The sequence below is a fragment of the Molothrus ater genome, chromosome 1 (genome assembly GCF_012460135.2).
Source record: "Molothrus ater isolate BHLD 08-10-18 breed brown headed cowbird chromosome 1, BPBGC_Mater_1.1, whole genome shotgun sequence".
Classification (NCBI taxonomy): domain Eukaryota; kingdom Metazoa; phylum Chordata; class Aves; order Passeriformes; family Icteridae; genus Molothrus; species Molothrus ater.
The window spans coordinates 21,235,089-21,262,840 of record NC_050478.2 but is presented as its reverse complement, the minus strand read 5'-3'; the positions used below and the strand labels follow the sequence as shown (position 1 = coordinate 21,262,840).

Genomic DNA, 27,752 nt, shown 5'->3' with positions numbered 1-27,752 from the left:
AAAGCATTAACAAATATCTATTTCAATCTATAAAGCCATACTGAACATACTTAAAATTAGTACTTCTCAAAAGGCTTGTAACACTTGTTCTTTCACATTCCTCATGTTACATAACAGTTCTTTGAAATAAACAAAAAATGCAGGACAGTATCAAACAGTCTTTGTGCTTTTCTAACTTGTCTACATGACAGTTACCTTCTTCTTGGCAAAATTCCTTAATATAAATGTACAGGCTTGCATATTTGTCCTGAATACCAAGTTACTGCATGTATTATGAAAGATGTGCGTGGCTGGTAACACTTTGCCCAACACACTACAGGGAAACAACACAGCTACAATATATAATGTAATACTTACTATTTATATGTTTCTGAACGAATGTATTCAAAAACATGAGATACTCCCAGCTGAAACTGATCAGCAATAGGGGTAACCCAGGGATTGTTCTCAGCTTTGAAGACTTGTTTCTGACCAGTCAAATCCAAATTACCTGAAAGAGATTAAATAAAACATCAGATGAAAAATATTTGAAACATGAAAAATTTGAAAGAAATACCTTGCTGTGAATGTAAAAACTTTTTATTTGTTTTAGAGAGTGCAACTATAATAATAGCAAATATTTCAGTCTCAGCAAGGAGAAACAGAAGGACATAGTAGTTCCCACCATGACAGATGCAGTTCCACTCTGTTTCAGCGCTGCTATGCACTGCAAAGCAGGGTTGAACTCTGCCCACTTATTTATTAAATTATTTTAAAGTGTGACTTGATAATGCATCTGTTCACTAGCTCCACTATGATCTGCAGGAATGAAAGGAGAATGATCCTCTGGTAGAAGTCTGCTCTGCTGAAGCTTAGCATTGCACAGCATTCCTCAATCCCTTCTCCAGGGGCTTTTTGCATTCCCAGTGCCCAGAACATTGTCTACACCAAGATCCCACTCTGATCTGTGGTTAGAGTGACACACTCACAACAGCAGACAGACAATGCCATTCTTGTAACATGGCAGTTTTACTGATTCCTGACAGAGATGTAAGAGATCTGTCATGGGCTTGCTCGGGGCTTTTTTGTTCATTTTGTAAAAGTTTACCGAGCCCAAAAACTGCACGTGCTCCACTCAAACCCCTCATGACTATGGATACAAAGGGCTGAATTCCAGGATAGCCCAGCCACTGAAATATTTCTTGTATTCTTCAAATTAAGAAATCTGTAGTGTATTTTCAATTTTTTTTTGGTGAATATTACAACGAAGAGAGGCCTACCACTCCCCCATAAATCAACAATAACTAAATCACAATAAGCTAAAATAAACTTTAAGTATGGGGAACAAAACAAAAAATATTTACAGAATTTTGAAGACTGACTGAGCCAAGCTGTTGGTGAAATCTGAAACCTGACACCTTTCCAAAATGAAAGGGTCTGTGCAAATGCAGGCAAGGGGAGCTGCTTCAAGCCCCGTGCTGCTCACTGCTCACTTTGGCTACACATTCTGTGTGACAGCTAATCCTTGGTGTATTCCTCTTTGTAAAAGGGGTTAACACAATTAAAGACAGGCCATTAAACGGTGTGAAAAGATGCCAAGCATCTCATACCAGCCTATGAGGGAGTCAGGAGTCACTGTTACCTTAACAAGCTCATCTGCCAGCTGTCTGTGGCAGGCTGGTGCAGCAGGAGCATCCCCCACAGCCGTCAGTCAGGCGGCAGCGCCCGCCGCACGCTTCAGTGCGCCCCTCTGCTTTATTAGGGGGCTCAGCAGCCCTGTTCTAACAGGGATCAGGAAAAAGGATTAAGTACTGTGACAAAGAGGACCTAATAAGCTAGAAGGTGGTATGTCTAAATCTGTGCTGGCTGAAGGCGCGGGCCGGCGCTCTCAGCATCCAGATCTCATGCGGAGGCTGCTGGGGAAGCCAGCCAGAGTGGCAATTAGCCCTAACCCTCTGACCGGGGCTGCTGGGAACATTATGCATCACTCAGGGGCTTGCTTTGCAATTGCAAATTGGATTTCCCATTTTATTACCTGAAAAAATCCTGTATGCTGCTCTCCAAAACTACCAACACTGCAAGCACTCTCTAGGTCAGGCATCAAGGTAAAATGATCAATCTGTGTATACTATAAAAAAACCAGTTAGATTTGGGGAGGCAAGATTGGCCCCATCACAGGTCAAGTTCAATGCTGCTTAAAGGAATAAGTCACATGTGTCCAAAATCTCAGTATCTGGGGTCTCAGCTGAATCCTCTTGTCCCAAGCTGTGTCAGAAATTTACCATCCAGGGAAGGCTGCTGCATGTTTCCATTCCTACAGTATAGCCTGTCCACTTCCATTTCAAATACCACATGGCCCATTTCAACATAATTAATTGTAATAATTACTACTCTACTACAGCTAAGGAATCTTACAGCAAAACCAAGACTGCTCAAGCAGAATAACCTGTAGGCCCTCATGCCAATGTAATAGTTTTATTTATCTCTGTGTCTTCTCTTTTTTCCTAAAACACACTGGAGGCAGGTACAAATATTTCTTTTCACCTTCAGAGGGAAGCTGAGGCCCCAATTAATCTAATTACAGAGGAAACTGGGGTGCACAAAAATTGAGCATCCGCACCAAAATCCAGCCCTCCCTGCCCAGGACGTCCTTCTGGGAGCCTTGCCAGCAGCAGCTGGCCTGGCAGCCCATCCCACCAGCCACCTAGAGCTGGAGTGAGAGCCTAGGGACTTGAAGTGAAGAATTTAATCAAGCGTGGTAGTGAGAAAGGGAACAACTTGTCTGTCCTCATAGCAAGCACCATGTTCTCTGCAGGTGAGTGAAGGAGGGCTGCCCTACAGAAGACAGGAGGGACAGGGCAACCAGGGCTTTAAAAATCTTGCTGTTGGATACCAAAATTTCCATCTGGAAATGAAGGATAGAAAGAGGCAGAAAAATAAGCAGGATAAGAAGTTACAGGGAGAGTGCCCCACCTCATCAGAACTAAATAGGAAATGAAGTCTAACCCTCCTGATGCAAGGCAAGCCATTTGAGCACAAAGAAGCCACATAACTAAAAATGAGACAGAACGGAAATGTATCTCTCCTGCATCACCATACAGTGCTTGGGGCCATACCGTGGGGTCCTTTCTGTGCTTACAGCTAAAAAATCCATGAATCAAGGGCACATGTACCTAATTCCACACTGGCTGCAGGACAGCCAGGAGTCCCAAGCACAAGGCCAAAGTCTCAGTAACATCTCAGGAACAGTGTGTGCTGGGGCTGCCAAACACTCAGGAGCACTGCAGGGACCCTCCTGCTGCAGTGCACAAGACAAATCCAGCAGTGTGGAAGAGACCATCACACTTGCCTGAAGCAATGGCTCTGGCACCAGGCTCCCCACAGGAGTGGCTCAGCAACTGGTCACCTCACACGTGTGTCCCTATCCCCCAACCCCAAAAGCCTCCTTGCCTAGGTGATTTTTTTATGGCAACACCGGTATTAGAAAATGCTGTTATTCCACCCCTGCAGCACTAGAGCCAGGGAAAAAGCCACGGCAGATGCACCTTCATGCCTATTGTCTGACAGCAGCATCAGCAGAACACTGTCCCAAGGGCTTTCAGAAATTTATATACTGTTCTGCTACACAGATCACATCAAATCCCTCAGATACTTTTGGTAAGCAAAATACAGAATTACCTCTAGTAACATTCCAGTACTGAAGATTCAATCACAAAATATATTAGGATAGGAGACTGCATTGGTCATTGCTGTTTTGTTCTACATGCACAACTACCTATTAAAAATACTTATCATTTCTGTAATTTGGCATAATCATTTCACTAAAATTGTATTTCTTCATTATGAACTTAAAGTTCTTGTTATTTTGTCATACTGAAAGAGATCAGCTCCACTGAAAGGCATCACAGTCATATGCCTCTGGTAAGCAAGGAGGCCACCTTCAAGGCTAGTCAGCACAGCCCCTTTCCTAGGGCACAGAAGTGTTATATTTAAATTATTTCTGATTGCTTCTAAAATTATTCTAATAAATCATCAAAACTATACATCCCAGAACCCAGGTTTAACATGCTTAAACAACCTTCTAAGTCCAACAGGTACTTTTTTTACTCTTTCTTGAGTAAATATAGATTTCCAAGTAGGAAGACTGCAAAGTGGACACTGAAAAGAGAACAGAATCTGGAAAAGGGAAGAGCAGAGATCTAACAGCTGACTGCTGTGGATGACCTGCACAGAATGACCAAAAGCCTTTTAAGAGAAGCCCTCTGTGTCATCTTAGAAATGCCTGATCTTGGCATTTTTATTTCTGTCTCAGTACTCATTGTATCTAAAGATGATCTTGAACTTTTAAGTTTGATTGGATCCTTGTGATTTAACTTCTTTGTTTACCCCACCTCAAAACCAAATTGCTCCTAATGCCCAACCACTCAGCTGTGCAGACCTAAAAACTATCTCTTGCCCAAATCTCTTGTTAGCTACCACCAGGGAGCTATAGTAAATAATCTATACCAAAACTCTTGAGAATTCAAGTGCAAAATCAAAGTGTGCATTTTTTTATTTTTAACGTGTTCTAACTTAGGCCATCCATTAACAAAAAGTGCCATTTTTCACCTCTTGAACTCAGAGCATCTACAGTAATGGGTGGGCAGAAGGGCCACCTCATATGACAGTGGGCACACTTCATCCTGAGAGATATTTAAAGGATAAGAAGGCACCTACACTTTCCTGTCTTAATGATCTATCCTGCACTTGAGCTAAACGTTATCATTAATGTTTCTTATTTTCCTGCAGTTCTGTTGAAATAAAAAGTGGTTTGTTAGAACATCCATGTTTTGCTCAAATGCCTCCAACGGTCAGAAAAGAGCTTAGAATAGAAAATCAAATGCTGCCTCCCACAGTGGTGTTTACAGAGAGTGTCAGAGCCAGTAATAATGCTCCCCATCACTTTGGCCAAGGGTGCCTTCAGACCTCCCAAGCTACTCTGTCCATTAGACCTAGCCTGCAAGCACCCCTGACATACACAGCTACAGGCACCCCATCCTCTTGTGATGGATGATATACAGAGTGTGTAATATTTACCCAGTGGATGTATATTGGAGGTACAGTAAGGTGTGACTAGTGTAGATAGGCATTACTTCAATACATACAAAAGGAAACACACACCTGGCTTGTCCTTTTCACTTGAATGCCCCCTGGTAACACTTTAAATACTTCCAAAAATTAAAAGGTGAAATTAAGTAATTAAACAACTCTGACATTTGAGAACTGAACATTGGCATTCAGCATAAGAAACATGATCCTAGCAGTAAAATGCCAGATCAACGCTTCTTTGGAATGGTTTAGATTCATCCCCAGTGGAGCTTCATTAAAATCAATGGATATAATTTTTAGCTTGTATACTGTTGAGTTTCATATCTGTGCCCTCTTGATACTCTAACTCCCCTCCCAGCCTGGACTCTTCTTCTTCACTGACCTCAAGGAGAGTCTTCAAGCTGTGACACATCCCTTTTAGCAATTCCTCTTAAGACTGCAATTCAAACATTCTTTCCCTTTACAATGCAAAGGTCTTACTCTCTGTCGTACATGACAGAAGGAACAAAATTAGTTTTAGTAATTTATTTAGATATAAATACCTTTGAATCCTGTTTTATTAAATGCTAAGTAAGGGATCAATCCACTGCACTAAATTTTAACTTAGGCTGTATGTAAAAATATGTCCGTCCTGGCTTGTTTTAGATTTGCATTACACTACAGGGCTTATAATTTTTATTACTTTTGTGGCATTTGCTTTGTCTCAAAAGAGAGAGAGATTGTTTAAAGTGTGGGGGTAGAAGAAATATAATGACTATTATGTCATGAAAAAGATACTAAAGCAATTAATTGTGAATGATGTTTTAATACCTATGTAAAAAAATGAAAATATATACTCATTTCTATGCCACAAAGTATTATCAAAAGACAATGATTTTTACCTCAATCTTAAGCACACGTAAGGCTGCACACCAGCAACTCATACCATTCCTATAAACAGATAAGATAATTTCTGCTTTGAAGACATAGCACTTTTGAAGGATTAATAACAGAAGACAGAAGATTTGAACAATATTTATAAAGGAGCAGTGAGACAACAAAGAGCAAAGTCTTCTTGTACCTAAGTGCAGTGTGACTCAATCTCTTTGGAACTGGCAGAAATATTCACGTCAATATTCAGTATGATAAAGAAATCTACATCTCCACAGCATACGTCAAAAATACTAATTTGCTTACTGATGAGCTCCTGAGAGAGAACAACTAAGTTTAGTAAATCTAAAACTAGACTGAAATGCCTCCAAAAGATCAATCCCAGCAACACTTCTGCCCTCTCACCCCTACAACCTTATACTGAAGAAGGTCTAACACTTCAAGTCACCAGCTCTTCTGAGAACCCTGAAATAGCATTTGTGGCGGTTCTACATAATATGGGAAAAGGTTCAAGTCTCAGATAACAAGAAATCAGTTTCAGCACATGCAAATAAACAAGATAACCCAGAGCATGCATCCCACAGAAGCAGGCTGGAAGTCTTCCCCTGGCTCCTCTCCGAACCACACAGATGGGAATGCCTGCAATCTCCCCTGTGAGTGTTAGATAGGAAGCCCCAAGGTAAGAGAAGGCTGAGGGAGCAATCTGAAAGTCAAACACTGAGGCCAAAGTCCATCCTCAGTTTTACAATAACTTTCAGGGAGTTAAAACAGGTTAAAACAACATCACATGTTATTCTTACAACTTCTTAGATGTACATGAAGATTTCCAATGACGAGTTTGGAGATGAGACCCCAACTTCAGCACTGACCTGAATACACGGAACATTAAATCTGTGTCAGTTCAGTAACTGAAGAGCTTCCAAACACATTTCAAACAGAAAAACATCTGGTCTGAAAAACATCTGGAGATGGAGATTCTGCCAGTTGTGTCTTGTTCTAATGGTTCATCACTGTCAAAATACATTCTTTACTCCCGAGCTGAACTAAGCTGACTTATTTCTGAAACACTGCTGCTCCCTCTGCCCATCTACAAGGGAGAAAGACCACCAGTGCTGTCTTCTCATGGAGTGAGTGAGGATCAGCAGCCAAGTGTTCTCTCACTCTTTACTTTGATAGGTTAAATAGTCTGATCATACTGTGATACCATAGTAGCTACTCCATTTGCTTCAACTCTTAGTAGGAGGAACATAGCTGAAATAAATCAAGTAAAAACAGACCAACTAAGTCTTGAATTCTTTACCCCTGATGTAAATGTGAAGTGTTACAGGGTAAACTGGTATTGCCTCAGCTACAGCTATTATAATTGTATGGGAAGAGAATTTTGCCCTCCAGCATGTTTCATAGGGGAGAGTTTAAAACAAAGTGAATGTAGTCCTGAGACGTTTATACAAAATTCCAGCATCAAAGCAAAGGTCAGCCAGAATCTTTATACCAAAGTGTAATGGAAAGTCTGACACTTCAGAATGTGCCAGGACTGAAGATGAACCCTGGGAAAGAGAAGAGGATGGATGAAATGCTGAACTACCACCTTAAACCACACTTCAGGTATTAAATACAGACAGATTATAGCTCTAACCTGGCTGGGCAAACTCACATTTCCACATTCACATTTCCACATAGGAGGAGAGGTTAACTCTCTGGGAACAAGGAGAAAGCCTTGGAAACTCCTACCATCACAACACACAACACAGCAGACCTTACCAGGAGAACTAGCAGAAAGAGTAAATAATAATAACATTCACATATGAGAGCCATAAAACAGGAACTTATTCAATGCAGCACACGAGGTACTCCTCACCTAACACCACTCTGCTAATGGCTTGTACTGCCACATGACAAATCAGGCTGTTTCAACAACTCCACCACACACAGCTCTCAGGTACCAGAGCACCAGCCCAGCTGGTGCCAATGTCTTGGTAGCTAAGAGGAAGGGCAGAAGGATGAGCACTTTAACAAAAATCCAAGAAATTACTTCAAAATGTACTTTCAAAATGTATTTTTAAAAATACATTCTAAAAACATTTATTTCTTACTTACAACTTGATTAAATTAATTTCTCCCACATTCCTCAGGCAAGAGCAAGACCATTTACTGGAAGACCTACAAGTACAGCTAAGTTTCACTGATTTCTTTCTTTGAAAGGTGACATGTTGTGCTGGAAACACCATTTCCTTCACTGCTATGTGTAACAAATGTCCAGTGCTGACTGGGATCCCAAGGGGCAGACCTACAGTCACCACTAAGTGTTCCCAGTGAAGAAACCCAAGAAACACAGTACACAGCAGATGGCTTTTGGAACAAAGGAAATTAACGTGATGTCAAAGTAGTTTAACATCAAAGACACTTTAATAGCACAGGAAGTATTACAGGCTTAGAGGATCAGCATCCCAATTTATTTTGAAATATACTGCACATTTTTTCCAGCATCAGAAACTCCCCTGAGATTCTCAATTACATGGGAATTCAACAGAGCATTCTCTCTTTGAAGGGTCCCTATCAGACCAAAATCTAGTTAATTTAAAAAAATGACTTCAAAAAAGACTCCCTGTATTGCTTTTGCCCTGCACCTTTGAAACTCCCATTCAAACACAGGTTGCCAAGTACTCAGAAGAGCGAAACCACCTTCAAGTACTATGAGACACATAAAATGAACCAAATATAACAACAAATGTAACATTTGCTCAGATTGGCTCTAATTACAGTACTCTTGCCTACTACAGCTCTGACACAACAGATGAAGTGTCTGCTGACAGAAACATCATTATTATGTTGATGGTACTTATAATCAGAGTACAGTCAACACGAGGAGAACCTCCCCACACACTGTAGTTATCTGAGAAGTGACTGTGGAACTTACATATTTTAAAAACTAATGCAGGATCAAATCTCAATCTTGGAAAGTTTGGCAAGAATTACGGCAGCGTCCATCAAATACTTTGCATTCAGCCTGGTTTCTAACTACATAACAAGGGGTGGGGTATAGGGTGTAGTGGTTTTGGGCTTTTTTTTTTCTTTTTTTTTTTTGACTTAAACCTTAAAAATGAGTAACACAATTAGAATATGCACAGATTTTCAGAGAAGCTTTTCTATATAAATAATCTCTCCATAACCTATCTTGTTACTTATATGTTTTTTATTGTTTCTTGACTGATAACTGCTACATCAGCAGTCCCAGAAAACAAATTATTTTGTTTATCCACCTTTACCTTAGTTTCAAAATCAGAAACCTATCTTTTCTTGAAATGGTAAGGTATCAATTAGTTGTTCCAGTGCTCAGATCTGTTGTCCAGAGGGCCCCAGTGTTCTGGCTTTCAACAAGCACCAATAAATGACCTGTACTGCAGGTGTGAGCAGTGCTGTGTTGTGACACAGGCAGGGTGCAGTAACAGTTTATACTAAATAAGAAAAGTTTGGCATTTACATCAACTAGTGGAAGTTTCCAACATTTGGAAAAGAAATATCTTTTGTAAAGTAAGTGATTCTTATGTTTGCACATGCCTGTTATAATTACCTGAGTAAATGGCTATTTCAATTAATATTTACTTGAACAAACAACTGCAGCTACTACTTTGCATAATATAATATTAATTCACAAATTCTAGAGTAATTTCAAAAGCCTAAATTTTAAAAGGTCTTCCTGTGATGGAAATATTGAGGCTTTTAGCACAATTCCTTGATCTTTGTATTTAAAGCCAATCCTTTATCCACAGAAGATAATTTAGCTGTTGAAAACCAAAAATTTAAAAAGAATTACTTGGTTATTCTGATACACAAATTAAATTTACAAAATGTTTCATTCTCCCTAAAAAGGAATATGACTACTTAGACCTTTAAGATTTTTTTTTTAACAAGGCTTGAATTTTCTACTTTTCCAGTATGAGCTAACATTATAATTTTAATAGTGCCTCTCGTTACCTGAGGAAATTATTTGCTAAACTAGAACAGTATTGAACAGCAACTTGTGAGCCACTGATGCCAAATTCAATTTTGCAAAAGGAGGATGGTAATTGGGAATGTATTCTTAGAAATCGCCGTTCTTCCATAAGCATAAACAGGACCAAACCACATGTGTGCACGCATATGTTAGCAGCAGGGTAGTGCACCCAGGCAACATTAGAATCTGGGCGTTAAAAATCATAAAATTTGTTTTCACATCAGAAATGCAAACATACAGATAAGCTAGTTACATTCTCTGGGTGGTTATTTAGCTACATCTTGGTGAGTACTCTGCATCATATACTCCTCTTACACTCCTGATTCTCCTAAGAAAATCTTTTATGTGGCACATATGGGTCCACCCAGATGAACAAACAGTGAACTTAAAACACCATCACGGATGTGACTAATTGCATCTACCATTTTATATGGTTCTTGTTTCTAGTTTACTTTCTTTCCAAACCGTTCTTATTGTTAAATGGTCAGAACACACAAAGCGACAGATTTAGTGCCTCCTTGGCAATTTATATAACTGACTGCAACTCTGTTGTTGCAGTGAATCATGATTTATTTGTCTTGCAATGCAGCACATAACCTTTTAAATGCTGGGGAAAAAAATGCCAGCGCCTCTTTAAAGTTTATATATGACTGCCCACCACCATTTCTCATGAATGGGGTTTTGAGAGACAAATGATAAAAACAAGCTGCAAATTCCACCCACCTACTCCGGGCCATTTCCTGTGTTCATCACTCACATGTACTGTATTTACAGAAAAGCACCTCACCCAGGGACCAATGCAGTGTTTCAGTCCTTTCATCCTTTCATGTCCTCCTGGGCAGGAATATTTTTCTTAAATTAGCAGTAGGAATTCTCTGCTAAACACAATGGAGAATAATAGTGATCTCCCCCAGCCCTGTACTGGTGTCACCTCAATCACATCAGGTGACATTACAGGCTGACTGTAGGAGGTTATTTATGGTTATCTCCACTCCAAAGTTGTGACCTCAAGGCCTGTCTGTGGCCTTTTTCATACCCTATTCTTCATTCCTTCTTCTGCACTTATTTACATCACCTTTAAAAAACAGTTTAATGTAACACATACATCCTTCTCATCATTCAATTGTGCCCAACCCCATGGTAAATGAAAATCCAATGACTCACTGCTGTCCACCAGAGCCTGAACTAAGCCAGTCAAAAGCCTTCAGCACCTTTAATTATGAAAGTGATAATGAGAGAGAAAAGATTGTTTACTTTGAATGGAACAGGAGCAGCTCCAATTAATGCAAATAGGACCAGCTCACTGAAAAGCTATTTATCCAAAACGCACACCAAGAAGTATTTGGATAGTTCTGAGTACATTATAATTCAATTTTAAAAATTTAGGAGGGAGAACTCGGACAGCAGACAAAGTTCATTCTCCCTCAGATGGTGACTATGGCATTAGCAGTCCATGCAGTAGGTTGTAACCCTCTCATGCCACCTTTCACTGGCAGACTTTAAAATCATCTCCAAAGGGGTGTTTCTCCAAACTGGCCTGGCTTACAGAAGGGAAACCAGGACTGCAGACATTCACTCTTGCCTATGGCCTGTTCCGTGACCTCAAACAAGCCTTCCAAACCCTAGTCTGGTGTTCCAGTCCCTAACGTGTGCCCAGATGTTTAATAAACAAGCAGAACATTGTTTTCCACAGTAAATATGCCTGCAAGTTGCACAAATTACAAATGTAGACTTCAGTGTAATGTTCTCTGGAAATTTATGCCAAAATCTATTTTAAAAATTTGAGATGGTTCTACCATTATCCATGGCATAGATCACAACAGAAATTATGGCAACTGATCACAAATGAGGATTTGAGTAGGAGTGCAAAATGAAACACTGATCAATTAATACACGAAAAGAATAGTAGAATTTACAAAATCTTTTGAGTAATACAGAACAGGACTTAGCTGTGTCAGTGAACCTCACCTTTATCAACTGGGGCAGAATTACAAGTCCTTTTTTAACCAGATTCTGATATTGTTCTAAAATGCAAAGAAATGCTCAGAGGAAAAAATTTCCCTTAGCCATCCTGAATTTTGCAGGTAATACAGAAATAAATATTGAGAATTTTATTTCAAACATTTCCATATTGGATGGATTTTGATAGCAAACCCATTTAATGGGGATTTGTAGCTATGCTTGTAAGGCAGTAGCATGTTTAGAATATTTAATTAGCCAAAGAAGGTGGTTAGACTCAGTGCACTATTCATCTTCCACGTTTTGAAAAAACCCAAAAGCTGTAATTTAGCAAGCTACAGAAAAGACACTACATGCTTCTGAATGTTGCTGTTGCAAGAATTGATAAATAAATACGACTTTGACCAAAACTTAAGGAAAGTATACCTGGGTCAAGGGATAAACATCTGAAATTGAAAAAAAGAGAGCAACTTTCATCTACTAGTCCACTAGTGGTATAAGGAAAAGTGAAAAAAACCCCATACTGGGCAAACAAATAAGAGTCAAACAAATACCTTCCCCAATTCACAGAAGAAAAGCTCTATAAAACAAAAAGCATTCATTGCATACTGTAACATTAAAGTACATTAAAGCAAAGGGTCAATGGGTCAAAGCAAGTTCTTATGAAAATGAATAATTTTACTTTATCATGCTAATTTCTGTCCCTATCTTTCTGAGTTTTGGGAAGTATTACATGGAAAGTACCAGTAGAAACAAAGAAGTTTCCCCAACAGCTTTCAAAAAAGACGTAATTGACACAATTACATTATTACCAATGAAAATATTTTTTTAAATTTTAAGATTAGAAACCAGTTTCTGGCTTGGGGCAAACAGGAACCATGCTCCTCACATAAAATGGAGTACTGCAATGCAAATTCAGCAAAATCAATATTTAAGTTTCAAAGAAGAACTCCTACTTCACAGTATTCAAATGTATAGTATCACAAATTCAAATTACATCAACCAGTTCCATTGCTTTAAGTTAAAGAGCTGTCAGCTCCCTAAGAAAAGCTATCAAATTGAAAAACAAAAAAATCCTCCCATTTAGCTATATTTCACTCTAGTTGATCAAACTTCCCCTTTGTATAGGCACAATCACTAAGAAGCCACTTATGCTATTGTCACTTTTGCTTAATATAATTTTGGCTAATCTAAACAGTGTTATCAAAACCCAGTGAAAGACAAGAATGGGTTTGCTGACCCAGTATTTATGATACATTATATAAAGTAAGGTGCTATATACAAATTGGCAATCAGGTGTACTAATACACAAGAAAAATGCAACATGTAATAAAATAATAAAATAAAACATATGTCATCATCTGGCCCCTCCTGCATATCCAGGAGTGCACTGGAGGAGTGTAAAAGTGAGTTTTTCTCAGGGGAAAGTAAATATTAGCATATTTGATGACTTAAGCATAATCATTTCAGAGGAAATACAGTTCATCATCATCATTATTATTAGTCAAATAAATAAATGATCATCCATAACCTTACCCAGTTCTGGGGGCAGCACAGTAAGACGATTTCCCTGGATATGCAGCTCCTTAAGCTGGGTGAGCTCACCAATTTCTTTAGGTAGTGATACCAGGTCATTGTCTCTAAGACTCAGCTAAGAGCAAATATAAATTCAGTCAGAACGATTTTCGGTTACCATAAAGCAGCCCCAAAGAGAGCTCTACTCCCTCTGCCCCCAACTTTCTCCTGAATGCTCAATTCTTCCAATTTATTTACAAGTGTCTTCTGGTAAACAAGAAACAGTTCCAGGTGGAACTATTCCTGCAAACCTACCCTACTACTCCTCAAATTGACTGGATTCCATTCCTACAAGTGTTGCAAAAGTGAATTGATTTTCCAAGAATTTAGATAAATTACTTACTATCTGCAACTTTGTGATCTTCCCAATATCTGGCGGCAGCATTTCAAAATCGTTGTCACTTAGATAGAGTGCACGAAGGGTGGCTGCAAATTAAATAGCAATATATAAACAGGGTGGCATATAACCCAACCATTTGAGGTCTAATCAATAAAAAGGAGTCAGGTTTGATTAATAACCCTGACTTGGTGAAAAGCCTTTGACATACCCAGGGCTCACAATAATAACAAGCAGGTCAAACTTAGATTTACTGGCTTATTATATTGTTGGTGACTTCAGGAAAACATCTATATTCAAAAGGACTAGCACAATTAACAATTTCTGCAACAGTAGGCTCTGGCAGATTCTGGCAAACAGCCTGAATGCTCAGATATGAGAATACAGTCATTACTCTTTATTACCCCTGATTCTTATTTATGCCATCAATTTGCATCCTAAACAGACATTAAAAAAATTTCTGTGTTTTTTTCAACAAATATACAGCTATGTTAAGCTCTATAGAAACCACACTGGGAAAGAGATCTGAAATGAAATACAGAAGACTCCAATGGTATAATTCGTAATTTCCATGCCAAGTCTCAATGAAATTAATAAAAAAAAAAACTACTATGCAGCTTGCTATTACTGAACAAGCATACATGACAGTTGGAAAAAGGAATTAAAATGGAGACTCACAAAGAACTGTCAGGTGCAGCAGGAGAGAAGGTGGTCAGATCAGCAAAACCTCTCCTTCCCACCAGAGGAGATCCCATTTGTCTTACGTAGTTCACTCCTCCTCTTCTCGTTTCACTAAATGTGACCATTTTTAATAATGCTGACTTAAAGACTTCCCTGTGCCAGGTTACAATCACAACATCCCTCAGAGAGCAGCACTCCTCCTCTCCCCTTGCCTGTCACTTTGATGCTGAATGCACTGATCCTGAAGCCACTTAAGCACAGTACATGGAAAAGCAGAATCACTGAAATCCAGAAAGTGCCAGAATTCAAGTTGCTTAGGCAACCATAATGCAGCCTTTTTGCACATATGCATTACAATACCTTTCTGTCAACCCTCTGGGTATGTATTTTCAACATATGCAAAGGTCAGCTTAGCTCTAGCATTCCTCTGCCAAGCTTTGTAACCCTAGCATATGTTTTAATGTATTGGACACCTCAACACCCACATGCTATTAAAACTACTTTGGTAATGATCTATCAAGAATACATTTTTTTTTCAGAACCAACAAACAATAGTTGTGTGGCAGAATGGTTTATTTTCCCCTGAGGCTTGCAACCCTCCATGATGTTTTAACTGAGTATGGGACCCAAGGAAGTATTACTGAGAAGAAAACTAATACACCATTACTAAGCAAGTCTGCTCATGTCCAAAGGTGTCAGACAACAATATATATCAGTGATAAATATTGCCATGCTATGCAGAAATATTCAAGAAATATTAAAATAAAAACATAAATATTGGGGGAAAAAAACTGTATTTTTATTTTGGTCTGCATCAAATAAATTTCAAGTGCAAAGAGCAAAGCACCATATCCTGAAGATCTGTAGAGTTTTTAGAAAAGTTTCTTACTCAGATAGAAGAAGTTTCCTGGTAGGGAATTTTCATTTAAGTTGTTGTAAGTCAAATCAAGAACTTCTAGTGCTGGTAGAGAGCCAAATCCCCTTGGCAAGGTGTTTAACCTGTTCATGCTGTAAGTAAAAGGAAAAAAAAGAATATGACATCAGTATTCACTTCACCTAACAGGAATAATACAGGTCACAAGGTTTTTGTTTGGTTTTTTCCCTTTTTTTTTCCTTAAAAAATTTAATATATGCCAAGATTTCCTCTTGTTTTGAAAAGACTTTGATGCTCCAAGATACTGAGCAAGCCTTTTGCAATGCACACCTTTTTATAACCTCTCATTCCCATAAATATACTCAAAACTTATAAACTTATGCACTCTCAAGGAATCCTGTCTGTTATGTCAATCAGCAGCCACACCTGAAACATGAAGCACAAGGGAGAGAGGTGTCACAAGGCCATGCTCAGCTTTAACAGCATTCCATGGAGAAAGCTGGTCCTTGGTAGATGACTTCCAGCTAAACTACAAATTACCCTTTTGCACATCATGTTGACCATTTTTCATTCTGCCACGTAGTTCCATGATGCCAAACACAAAGGGGAATACCTCAAGTGCACAGTATTTATGTTCATTGATAACTGCTGCTCAAACATCTTCCTAAGAACAGCAAATCTGTGTCACTCCAGAACTTTTGATGCACAAGGAGCATGAAGTAAATAAAATGTCAGTCCTGTGACTGATAAAGCTTAATTTAAATATAGCTCAATCAGCCAGTCTTCAGAGGGTTTAGACAGCAGTTCCCACTGGTAACAGACAAAACAACATGAGGACATGTAACAGAAGGAGGAGATTTCTCTGATAACCTGAATCAGACAAGGTAGAGAAAGGTAACTTTTCTCTGACTCCAAGAGCTTGAACAGGGTGATCCAGGGAATCTCTTGAGCTGCTGCAACAATGAAGGCAGGCAAATGGCAGGAGATATCTTCACAGAAACTGTGTATGAACTGTTCATGTATGGCTATTTATCTCATGAACAGAAAAAAAAACTACCGACCAGCTTCTTATTCATACTGCTCCTATTGCATGTAGAGTAAATATATACCTGGTCTGTATGGATCTTGCTTCAGTTGTCATCCAGGTTTGAAAGCAGAACAGAGAAGAGAGGCATCTTCAGAAAGAGCCTGAACAGGTAGCTACTGTCAAGAACAGGATTTTTTTCTTATGTGAAGACTGGAAACAAACAAGACCTTTCAGATGTTGTCCCTAAACATATTCTGAATTTGATTCTCTTTTGATGCAAAAGTGATAAGCAACAATCACTGAAGTCAAGAGGAGATGTTATGCGAATGTATGAATATCTGACACTTGAAACTATAAAAACTCTAGTCAAAGTACTGACAAAGCTGCACAACCAAAAATAAGAAAGATCATATAAGCATGTGAGCAAGGTCAGGAGAAGCACATATACCATTTCTTTCACAAACTCAGGGAATAACCTCACCTTTCCTTACCCCTTTTGCATAAGCCAGTCCCAACAAAACAAGAACCTGTAGAGATCAGCTCTCTGTAGCTAAATCTAGACAAAATCCTTCTTCCTCCTCATCCCCAGTAAGGAGTTCCATTATGGGCATACAACTCCTATTGCTGCTGTAGTATTAGCAATTAAAACACAGAAAGGCATTCTCCACTATTGCTACTGCAGAATTGTCACTGTTTTAAAAACTGGTCTTTATATAAAACAGGACTAAAGAAAGCAGCTTGTTTTCCACTGGTGAAAAGGGATTTTTACCAAGCTGCCATAATGGCCTTGCCTTTTGCAAGTAAGGGAGAGAGAGGGAAAGAATGCTCTCCCTACTGACAAGAGGCAGAATGGTATCTATTCTTTGGCAAGGACAGAGAACCAGCTCAAAGTTGCTGCCCAGCACTATTCATCCCTGCAGAAGTTCAAACACTGAGCTTGTGCCTCACCTACCTTCCAAATGTTACATTTTAAGCTTTCTGTGCAGCAGTACACCTTTTCTCTTTCCACATCACTTGACCCTTCCATGCCAAAGCCCTCCCAAAAATAATCGCTGTTCTTATTCAAGCCCCTCTCTCCTAAGGGGCTTTCTGAAGCCCTCTAACACACACTCTGCAGATGACAAGTGGGTTTCTAGGCTGTCTCCTGAGAAACCTACCAGAGCAAAAACGTTTCCTTGTCACTGACTCCGTGGATCTCTAAAGCAGAACCCATTTTGCAAAGCTAAGACTGGGTGGTGAATCCTGTGCCTGTAGACCATGTGTAAAGAGGGGATTAAAATGGAAGAGCGTTTAATCTCTAAGATTTTAGGCCACATGATACATAAAGGTGGCAAATGTGGTTCCAGACCTGAATGTCTGTTGTTCCAAACACCAAGTGGTCTTTTGCATGACATTTTTTCATTAATGCAGACTAGCATTTGATCTATATTAACAATGGTTGCTACTTTAATCCATAGGAAGTGCCCAACTTCTTCCTTCATATACTGCAACACTTCTATATGCCATTCCAAAAACATGTCTCTAACCCACAAAATACAAGGAATCGGGATTCTTAATTAATATTTGCTCTGAAAAGTAATTCAGAGGTTGAAACAGATATTAAGGAAAGCTAGAGATCTACTGTGACCAAAAAAGAGACACGGAAGACAGATCATCATTAAAACCTCTATTGGCATTCCAGCAGTTCAAGATGCAATTCAATTATCAGCACTTCATGAAAGTATCTAAAGCAGAATACACAGAGCTTAGCCAAAATCATCTGGTATTTGCAAGAGTAAAAAATAGTCAGTTTAAGGGGTTCAGAAGTTGAATTTATAAAATACAGACATTCTTTCTACGAGAAGCCTGTAATTCTAAAGCTTAGGCCTACCACTGCTTTCCTCCATTGTTACACTTTAATATGCCTATTTAATTTTAAGAAGGTCTTATGCTTCACATTTGTTTTCTTAATAATTCAAGAAAGCCCTCTGCAACTGTAGTTATTATAAAGTATCACCAGTTCTACCACAATATAGAATCTGAACACTTAATATAAACACCCCTGGCACAAATTCAGTCAATACCAGCTCTTTGAACTAAATGCACACCATACCTAATACATGCTGCTTCTTTTACAGGTTTAATACAAACAGAAATGTCTATAAACACAAATTCAAACATTTGGAATTGAAGTCCTAAATTAACATGGATGGTTTTTTTAATTAGAACATGAAACAGAGCTTGATTCTTATGCAGTAACCACAGAATTAAGAGGCAGTTGCTACAGAAGTAAAACTCAGTAATTGTTCAGTTTGACTTCAGTCAAATTGATAAATATTTGTTGCTGCTGTCCTTAAATGGTTATCAGTATACCAGAGTAAGTGCTTGATCATTTACATTTCTGTTTATCCAGGACATTATCTGAACACTCTGGAGCTGTAATTCCCAGGTCAGCCTCAAAACCACTTCCACTAACAAACTTTACTATCAAAAAATAAGAAGTTACAGGTTCAGTTGTGATGATATTTGGTAGCACCTCTATTACAGCAAAGTATTGCATTAAGATACGCACCCAAGGTTCAGGTGTTTGAGCTTCTGAAGGCTGCTTATCTGTGTAGGCAGCTCCTCAATCTGGTTGTTGAAAAAGTTGAGCACTTCTATGTTTCTCAGGTCCGCGATGTTTGCTGGCACAGCTGTGGAAAGTTTTCACAGTGAGAGACTGCAATTAGGGCAAGCTACCCAGACTACAAATGCTTTACCAGCACCTGGTGTTTGCACTGTTTGTACAGTGGCTGCAGCACAGAAAGCATCCCATTATTCCAATAAAAGCAAAGTTTATATCCAAAAAGCCTCCTGTTCTCAATGCTGAGAGCACTCATTTTGTACTCTGCAAAAATTACTACCAGAACTGTGAGATATTTGGACTAACAAAGACCACTGCAGAGAGAGAGACAAGGACAAGCACTCTTACAGACTAAGAGAAGCAGGCTGTCCTCTCAATTCATGTAGCACACAGAGGTCTCAAAAGAGCAGAGCCTGAGAGACTTGGATCATGACATTATTTGAGTGGAGAAAACAATTGATACAAGTAGTTACACCAAGACAGCAGTTGTACTGAAGGACCTTAACAACAAACATAAAATAATCCCTCCTTTTCAGCTATGGCCCTATCTGCTTACTGCTTAAACAATTCAGTATCCAAATTCTTGGTCATTCAAGAGACAACATAGTTTACAAAAAAATAAATTCAGCCCTAAAAGAACTGTTTAGCGAAGCCCATTTTCAGTTACCTCCCATGAGTGATAAACTAACTGATCAATACACATACATAGCTACAGTGGATTACCAACAGATCAATAGCTGCTTGTTACTACCTAGAAACATGAACTATAAGGCAGAAACACAACATGAACGACTGTGCTAATGAGGTTAAAAAGCTATTCAGATTTGCATCTCTTCTCTCCTTAAACTGAGTGAGATTTAAGCAGCCAGCTGAGGTATAAAGGAGGTTGGCAAGTCACCTGCACTGAACCTTGCACCTGTGCTCAATATTCACCTTGGTTCAGTCTCAACTTTGCATCAGGAATCCACAAAGTGCTCATCTAAATAATTAGAAGGTTTTATGAGGCCATGATTTTTTTTTATTTGTTGGTATGAGGCAATCTCAGTCTTAAAATGGAGTCAATAATGTTTACAAAGCGGAACATTGCAGTATGTCACATTTACTAGATTATAAGTCTAATTACAATGTGAACAATAATGGGATCCCTAACAAAGACTCTAATTACACTACATAAATATTACTGTTCAGGGCCATATTCATTGCAGGAGGTTTTTAGCAGACTTTTATATAAAAGTCATTAAGGCAAATCTGAGCATTTAGAAGACCTCCCTTAGAGGTATTTTCCAACTGGTCCTTACTTATCTGTCATTCAATGATAGTGAGAATTATGTGTGTTCACAAACTAAAGGGTATTTCACTACTACTGTTATTTTAAATTATTCCCTAACAGAAGTTAACTGAGGGCTTTAATTGGCATCATTCAGCTGTTACCAGCCTCAATATTTCACCAGACAAGTAATTACTGGTATTAAAATATTTTCCTTTCAGAAATTAGACTTCATAATTTGACTTTGATGAGATGCAACAGACAGGCAAATCACATTTCTGATCTTCTCAGATACTGCATTTATGAAGACTAGGAATCAAAAGTACTAGAAAATATGGGTTTTAGTTTAGTCAAAGCTTCAATAATAGAAAGACCAATACAGATATAACACTGTCTTCTGATATATCTGTTTAATCCCCACATACTGTATTTCATGTTGTGAATGACACTTAGGATACTTTATGTCATTGTTTTCTTCAAGATATACTAAAAGCTGCATTGGTAAGCAGCCTGAGATGAGAAAAAGGCAAAATATTTAGCAAAGGATTTAAATGAAATGCTTTTGTGTCTCACCCTGTTAAATCAAAATGAAAAGCCCCAGTCCACAACTGTACTTTTTGGTTTGGATGGAATGCCTGGAGGTATTTTGTGAGAAGGAAGAAGAGAAGAGTAGGTCAACACCAGGCTTGTGGTAGGGAAGAGAGGACTTTTCCCTCTAATAGTTTATTTTCTGGTTCAACAATTCAAATACATTTTTAATATAAATAAATGCTCTCTTGTGTTCAACGAAAATTAGAAGACTGAATTTAACTCCTGTACTGATCTTGTAGCTAAACAGCACAGGATCAGTAGCTTCAGGTCCAAAGACCACTGGTGGTGAAGCAAGGCTGACGAGGCATATCGTGCTCTCTGTTTTGAACTTCACATGACCTGACTACCATTCCACTACTATGTTGCAAAACTCTTCCCAGATACATTTGGCAGCCCTTTGACTGCCAAATCCCGAGACATTCATGTTCTGGCAACGCTGAATTCCACTCGAGTCTCCTTGTCACGATGAGCTGTGAGAGTGAACTGTCGGCATCCTGGTTCTGTTCACCCACGTGTTTACAGTACGATCTGCGGTGTCTTAACAACTCTCCTGAGACCATCTGCTGCCCAGTGTCATTAACAACTCCCCCTCAGCAAACACTAGGAAAATTTGGCAGCCCAGTGCCTTTGCGTTCTCCTGCGAAGCTTCAGTCACATCATGAAGCCCCATTCATATGAAGTTTCACTTGACAAGACCAGGAACAGCTTCCCCTTGTTCAACCCTGGAAACTGCATACAGTGATTCACTATGACAGCTGTAGACTTCACCTTGATTTCAAGGGTTGGTTGACAGTGAAAGACAGGGTCTATAGGCTGCCCACAAGGATTTAGAGGACTTTGTTCATGTTTCTGGAAATAAGGATTGGCAACTTGTTATACTTCAAAGCATTTATGCTCTTTTTGCCCTGAAGTCAGTGGGAATTCTTTAAGCACTAAAACATCAAGCTCTCGTCAAGTTTACTAGAGGCAAATTATTACATTTTAATCCTATACAACCAGCAGCTGTTTAAAAGTTAACAAAATTATTTCCAAATTACAGATTAAGAAGGATTAAATGCTACTATTCAATGACTATGTAACTCCACACTTAGAGTATCCTGGATCTGAGCCTTAACCTTCTTTCAGCATTGAGAACCAGAAGCCAACACCAGACATGATCTTTACTAGAGGTCTGATGTTGCCCTCAGCTGGAGAGCAGGCACTGGGTTAGAAGAGGACCTTTCATCCAGGACAGCTGGATCCTGCAGAGAAACTCACTAAAAACATCCAGATCAGTGACAGCAGCCTGGAATCACCTGTCTCAGATGCACCCCTTTCCCATAAAGCAGGAATGCAAGAGGTTCTCACACCACTACCTAGAACTGACATGCAAATCCAGCTCCTTTTCTGTACCCAATCTCTGACAAGGATGAAGAGCACAGGAAGCAGAAAAGAAGAAAAAGTTCATTACTTTCCCTCTAATTCCATTCAGTAACTCTTTTGCCATTCACACAGGTCTCAATACAATTCCTTCTGTGGTGGCAGAGCCCTTCAAACAGCTGAAAATGCACAGCCTTCAAAAAATCATTATTTCTGAAAATGGTCACCGAGATTATTTCTCTTGGTGAAGCCCTGAGAAACAACAGCAAGCCTCACAACTTCAAAAGAAAACAAACTCAGGTGTTTGCAAAATTAATTCTCCACTCCCTTTTACCTAAAAGATGAAATCTAGTCTGCTTTTTTTCTGTTTGTTTAGTAAAGACACTAAATTAAACATTTTTGAAGACACTCTTGGTAAAAAAGATCTGTATCAAAATTTTCTTTACACTTTGAAACTAAAATGAAAAACATTTTAAATAAGGAACTTCAGATGAAAAAAAAAACGAAACTAGAAGGGTCAATAAACTACCCAACTGACTAAGTGAAATTATTTAGTAAAAATATAAGTCTCCATGAGAAGAACACACAGTACAGAAACTGCATTAAACATTTCAGTTCCTTTAACCCCTAACACTGAATATCCAAAATAAACATTGTCCTACAGCTGCTTGGAAAGTGCTATCTGTAATACCTGATTATGCATAAAATTGTGCATGAATAGGCTTGCAATCTCCTCAATAAATATGACCCCAAAGGCTACAGAAAGCCTCCAACTGAAGTCAATGTTTTTTGAATCAGACATCATGAGAAATAAGAATGTTAATTTTTTTAAGTAAGATTAATTTCTTTGGCAATCACATCCTTAGAATGTGATTAGCTGCAGAATCCCTAGCTTTTTCAGAATGTTTCTTTACTTAATGAAGTAATTTTGCAGTACCTAGGAACATGATGTTCAGTAGTACTCCAAACCTTTACAGGTTCTAAGGGAATATTTATCCAAAAGAGCTATCAAAATAGCAGTAGCTGACAGAAGAGAGATTTATGCAACTATGCCAGTTTCTCATTAAACTGTTCCATTGGAAAGCTGGTCAAGAGTCATACAGGATAAAGAGAACTCAATGCAGACCCTTCAGAGTCCATTCAGTCCATTGTGGATCCCAAGCAGAAATCTCTTGCCAAGAGCAAGAACCCACTTTTTAAGACTGAAGTAAAACCTGTGGGCTCTACAATATAATAAACCCAGTTCTGTGGACTTGCTGATCCAGTTAGCATCAACAGGAAGCTTTCATGAGTAAGGATCCCTTAGTGTAAAGGTCATAAAGACATGAAATGTTACTCACATTTCATGGGGGAGGAAGAATTTAGAATACTAAATATATAATACATTCTGTGCATCCAATATAACTGCACTCACAGAGCTAGAGTCATGTTTAGATTAATTTGACAAGGGTTCTGTTATACAGAAAGAGAAGCAATCAGCTTCACCAAAATGAAAGAGGAATTAGCAGAGGGAGAACACAACAGTTTTCATTTTAAATATTCATAGGCATGCTGATATCATATTTGGCAGCTAACTGGAGAGAATCCTGATCCCAACTGAAGCATACAGTACTTAATTTACACACTATGTAGTTCAAGTTTCCCCTTTTGCCCTCCCTTCACTCTTCCAAAGATGGATATTAATCTTCCTCACACTGAAAACATTAAAAACAAACTTGTCTCCTTAATCTTCAGCTCTTTCCAGAAACCAGCAGGGATTTTTTATTTCAATTATCCACAGAAGAACTTCAGATATTAAACTGTTCTTATGAACATGTTTAAATTACACTATAGCTCAATTTGTCAATAAACAGTATTCATTTAGAAGCTAGAGTCTAAGGAGAAGAGCAGTGAGCACAAGAAAGACTGAGAAGACACTGGGAATCAAGTGACATCTAGTGAAGAGAAAGAACAAATCTGTTCTTCTCTGAGAAGAGAGCTTAGAATGTCAGAGTTTGGAAAGAAATCCTAGAAGCCAGGGGCTGAGGTTAGGAAGGGATTACTGTGTTGAAAACACATCACCTAGCTGCAAAGAACTGAAACCACACCAAAATAGCTCACAAAAATCTGATGCTTTTTAGCATTTTTAACAGTATTAGAGAATGGAGTGAATAAGGATATGTATAAAAATGTGGATATAAACAAGTACTTAACTTCTGCAAATAATTTTCAAGAGAACAAAGTATTAGCCAAGCTTTTCAAATTACTGTGGTCAACCACAGCATCTTCATCTTCAATAATTGCTTTGTGAGAAGTGCACAGTTCAGCCAAGACACTTGCTGTCTTATATTTAAGTCAGGAGGAAAAAACCCCATGAGGTACACCATGCACAAAGTTGAAGAATGTAGGCTATGTACCCTTATTACAAGTCAGATCATCTGTGTGTGTTGATATAGCAAATGGCTAAGAGAAATAACTTCTGCAGGACAAAAGAACTTTAGTTGATAGTATTGAGATTTTATATTAGGTTCCACCAAATGCAAACAGTAGCACTAAATGCCAGTGAGTCTCCTTCAGGTGTTTGAACTGTTTAAGCATGATCTCTTCAGAGTTTCCCACTACTGCACAGTTGCTGGCTTTAGATCAATCAACCTGTCTGAAGTTCGTTCAGTAAGCTCACCCTTCCCTTCCTCAATATTCTCTTTACTTCAGTCTATTCAACATGTTTTCTGCAGTTTACAAAAGGAACTAACCAAAGATGTCCTGCACACAAGGCCTTGAACAATTACTACAAATCACCCTCAAAGGTGAAGATCACTTCAGCCTCTTACTCAGAAGTGTCCATCTACCTGTGTGCCCAGCAGTGCTTATTTACAAAATTCTGCTTTCAGTGTGTCCAAAATTTTTTTCATTATTTCAGTTTGCCTTGTTAGCCAATATTTGGAGTTTAAACTTTTTACAGCACTGAAATGTTTTTAGAAACACACATAGGACTAGTTCTCACTGCAGCTTGGATCAACGAGTCTTTCCCTATTCAGCACTGCAGACTGCTGTGCTGACACTGCTTAGTGGGGACACCAGCCTGTCCTCTAAACACACTCACAGAAGAGGCTGCAGTAAAAAAGCTCACTGCTCAAAAGCAGAGTCAGCACATGTGTTTCTGCTCTAGTTCTCAGAACCAGGAATGAATTAAGCTCCCTCCTAGTTTGAGCTCCCCATACCCAGCACTTAAAGCCACCTCCTTAGGTCTGTATGGCACAGAGTCCTCCCTGTGCCTCTCCATTAGCTTACCCCAGGCTTCAGCTGACTGTACTTTTCATTTCCAGCTATGGGAGATATTACTGGTGGCAACCAGTTACCACCCTGGCCATCATCACATCAAGATCAGGGAATGATTTCACCCCAAAGGTTATGCCACAGGAATGGAAAAAGTTAAGAGGACCGAGGGTGAGCAGTCTGAAGGGAAATGCTGTGCTGTTATCCACTTCAACACACCTGACTAATAAAAGAACACATAAAAAATAGAGTAAAAAAACAAGTACACAAAACTAAATCCAGTTCCCCTCAATCTACACCTAGTCTACCTTCTTGTCTCAGTCCTCCCATATTAGAAGCCAAAAAATTCTACTTGGCTTGTAAGACAGTAAATTCTGTAATACAAAATTAATGTCTTTAATGAGGTGAGTTCACTTACTTTGAAAATGCCAACTGCAAAATAGTCTGTATGGGGCAAGAGGATTTACAGTAAGCTCCCATTACAACCTGTATATAAACATGAAGGAATGATATGGGGCTTCCACAAAAAATTAGGGCTATTTTCAGCCACTGGGCTTAAATGAAGACACAAGTAATTTGTAGTAACATGTCGGAAAACATTGAGAATTTAAAAGAAGGAGTTAGTATGTTTGCAGGTGTCTTTTAGTAAGAGAAGAACAAAAGTATCCAAAGAATTATGTTCAAGACAAGTGATTTGTGTCCAGTGTTGCTTTACTTATGGTGCAAAACTGACTTTGGTGCCATACAACACAAACTTTGACAATTTAATTTGTGCATAAATTGGGCACTTTCTGCATGTATCCTTATACCATTACAGCACAAAACTCTTTCACACATTATTCTGTTTCATTTCCCCAAAATTTCTAAGAAGCAAATTTAATATTACATACATTTAAAATTAAAATGCTCTACCATCTGTATTTTCTCAGAATCAAAAGTTTGGGGTTTTTTTAAGGAAGAAAAGAAAAAGCTAACAAGGTATTTAATCAACACATTTGAGTAGAGCCCAGATGTTCACAGATTTAGTAAGGCATATGTATAGGGATCCCCTTTTTCCTCCTTTTCACATCCTCCTGTGTACTGCATTCAGTAAGATATTTCCCATTACAGATCCCTGCATCAGAAATAGGAAGTAAGGCCAAATCAAAACATACAAAAAAAATGAAAGGCTTACAGTTAGCTTAAAGCATCTCTCCCACACACAGCTGATAAGACACTGTCAGGCACAAGTCCTGTGCTTTGGACACAGCCCTGGTCATACCCTGCAGACATTACCTGTCCCATTGGTGTATTGTGTCAGGACAACAGCATGGAATGACTTACAGAAGGAAGGCAGAGGCAGAAGCAGAGTAGAGGAGAATACAAGAAGCAACAAAGAGTAAAGAGTACAGGTCATCTGATTCCTTCCAGAAGCCAGCAAATTTGTTATATAAATAACCTGATACCAGGCAAGATGCAAAGTATCAGACAATACCAGTGGGAGACACCATCACACATTTCAGCAGACTGGAGAACACAAAGCAGCCAGACTGGGAAGGAATTCGGGACAGGCAGATGCAGTGTTGATGGCTCTGGACTACCTCCAATAGATCCAGGTATAGACTACAGCCAGAAAGGTGACTCAGAAAGGAGACATCCTAATGTAAAAATTAAACCAGGAGATTTTAGCAGCATGCTAAAAAAGATCAAGGACACAGTCAAGAGGGTTAAGAGCAACAAAAGGACAAGCTTTTGTGCAGGTCACACACAGAGAGAAAAACAATTTAGGAGATGGTAAAGCAAAGAAGCAGTAAGTCATGTGAGCAGAAAAAAAAAGTTTTGAACTGCTCTGCTGAAAGAAAGCAAAATGTACAGTGATGATAAAGGGTGACCACATGGCTGTCAAAAGAGCAATGATCAATGAGACACAGCCATTCTGACACAAGCACAAAGTGAACAAAATTCAGGTCTGGAAATGGGAACCAGCAGCAAAAAACTAATGGATCACCCCACAAAAGGGAAGGGACCAAAGATGACTAAAGGATTACATGAGAATCAAGGGAGAAGCAGTGAAAAGATCACAGAACAGTATAGGACAGCACATCAGTAGAATGGTAGAGGAGGAGAGAGAACATGACATCAGGTAACACAGAAGAGGTTTGAATAAAAAATAGTTGCTCCCGATCTCTCATTATTGAATCATTTGATAATACTGGATAAGGAATCAGAGCACAAGAACAAAAGGATATATAAACCATCAGGAGTGAGCTATGAATAGCAGGAAGATTCTGAGATCATTTACAGACAGCACATGA

General features: G+C 38.9%; 1 protein-coding gene across 2 annotated transcripts in view; it reads right to left on the bottom strand.

Moving 5' to 3' along the window:
• The window catches only part of RSU1 (Ras suppressor protein 1), a 102,085-nt gene that overhangs the window by 61,234 nt on the left and 13,099 nt on the right, over positions 1-27,752 (bottom strand). For both annotated transcript variants that reach the window (XM_036379039.1, XM_036379040.2), the window contains exons 4-8: positions 18,936-19,056; positions 15,373-15,491; positions 13,809-13,891; positions 13,427-13,541; positions 358-490 (exon numbers count right to left, since the gene is read on the bottom strand). In XM_036379039.1, the coding sequence (XP_036234932.1) occupies positions 358-490; positions 13,427-13,541; positions 13,809-13,891; positions 15,373-15,491; positions 18,936-19,056 (571 nt within the window). The remainder of the gene's footprint in view (positions 1-357; positions 491-13,426; positions 13,542-13,808; positions 13,892-15,372; positions 15,492-18,935; positions 19,057-27,752) is intronic.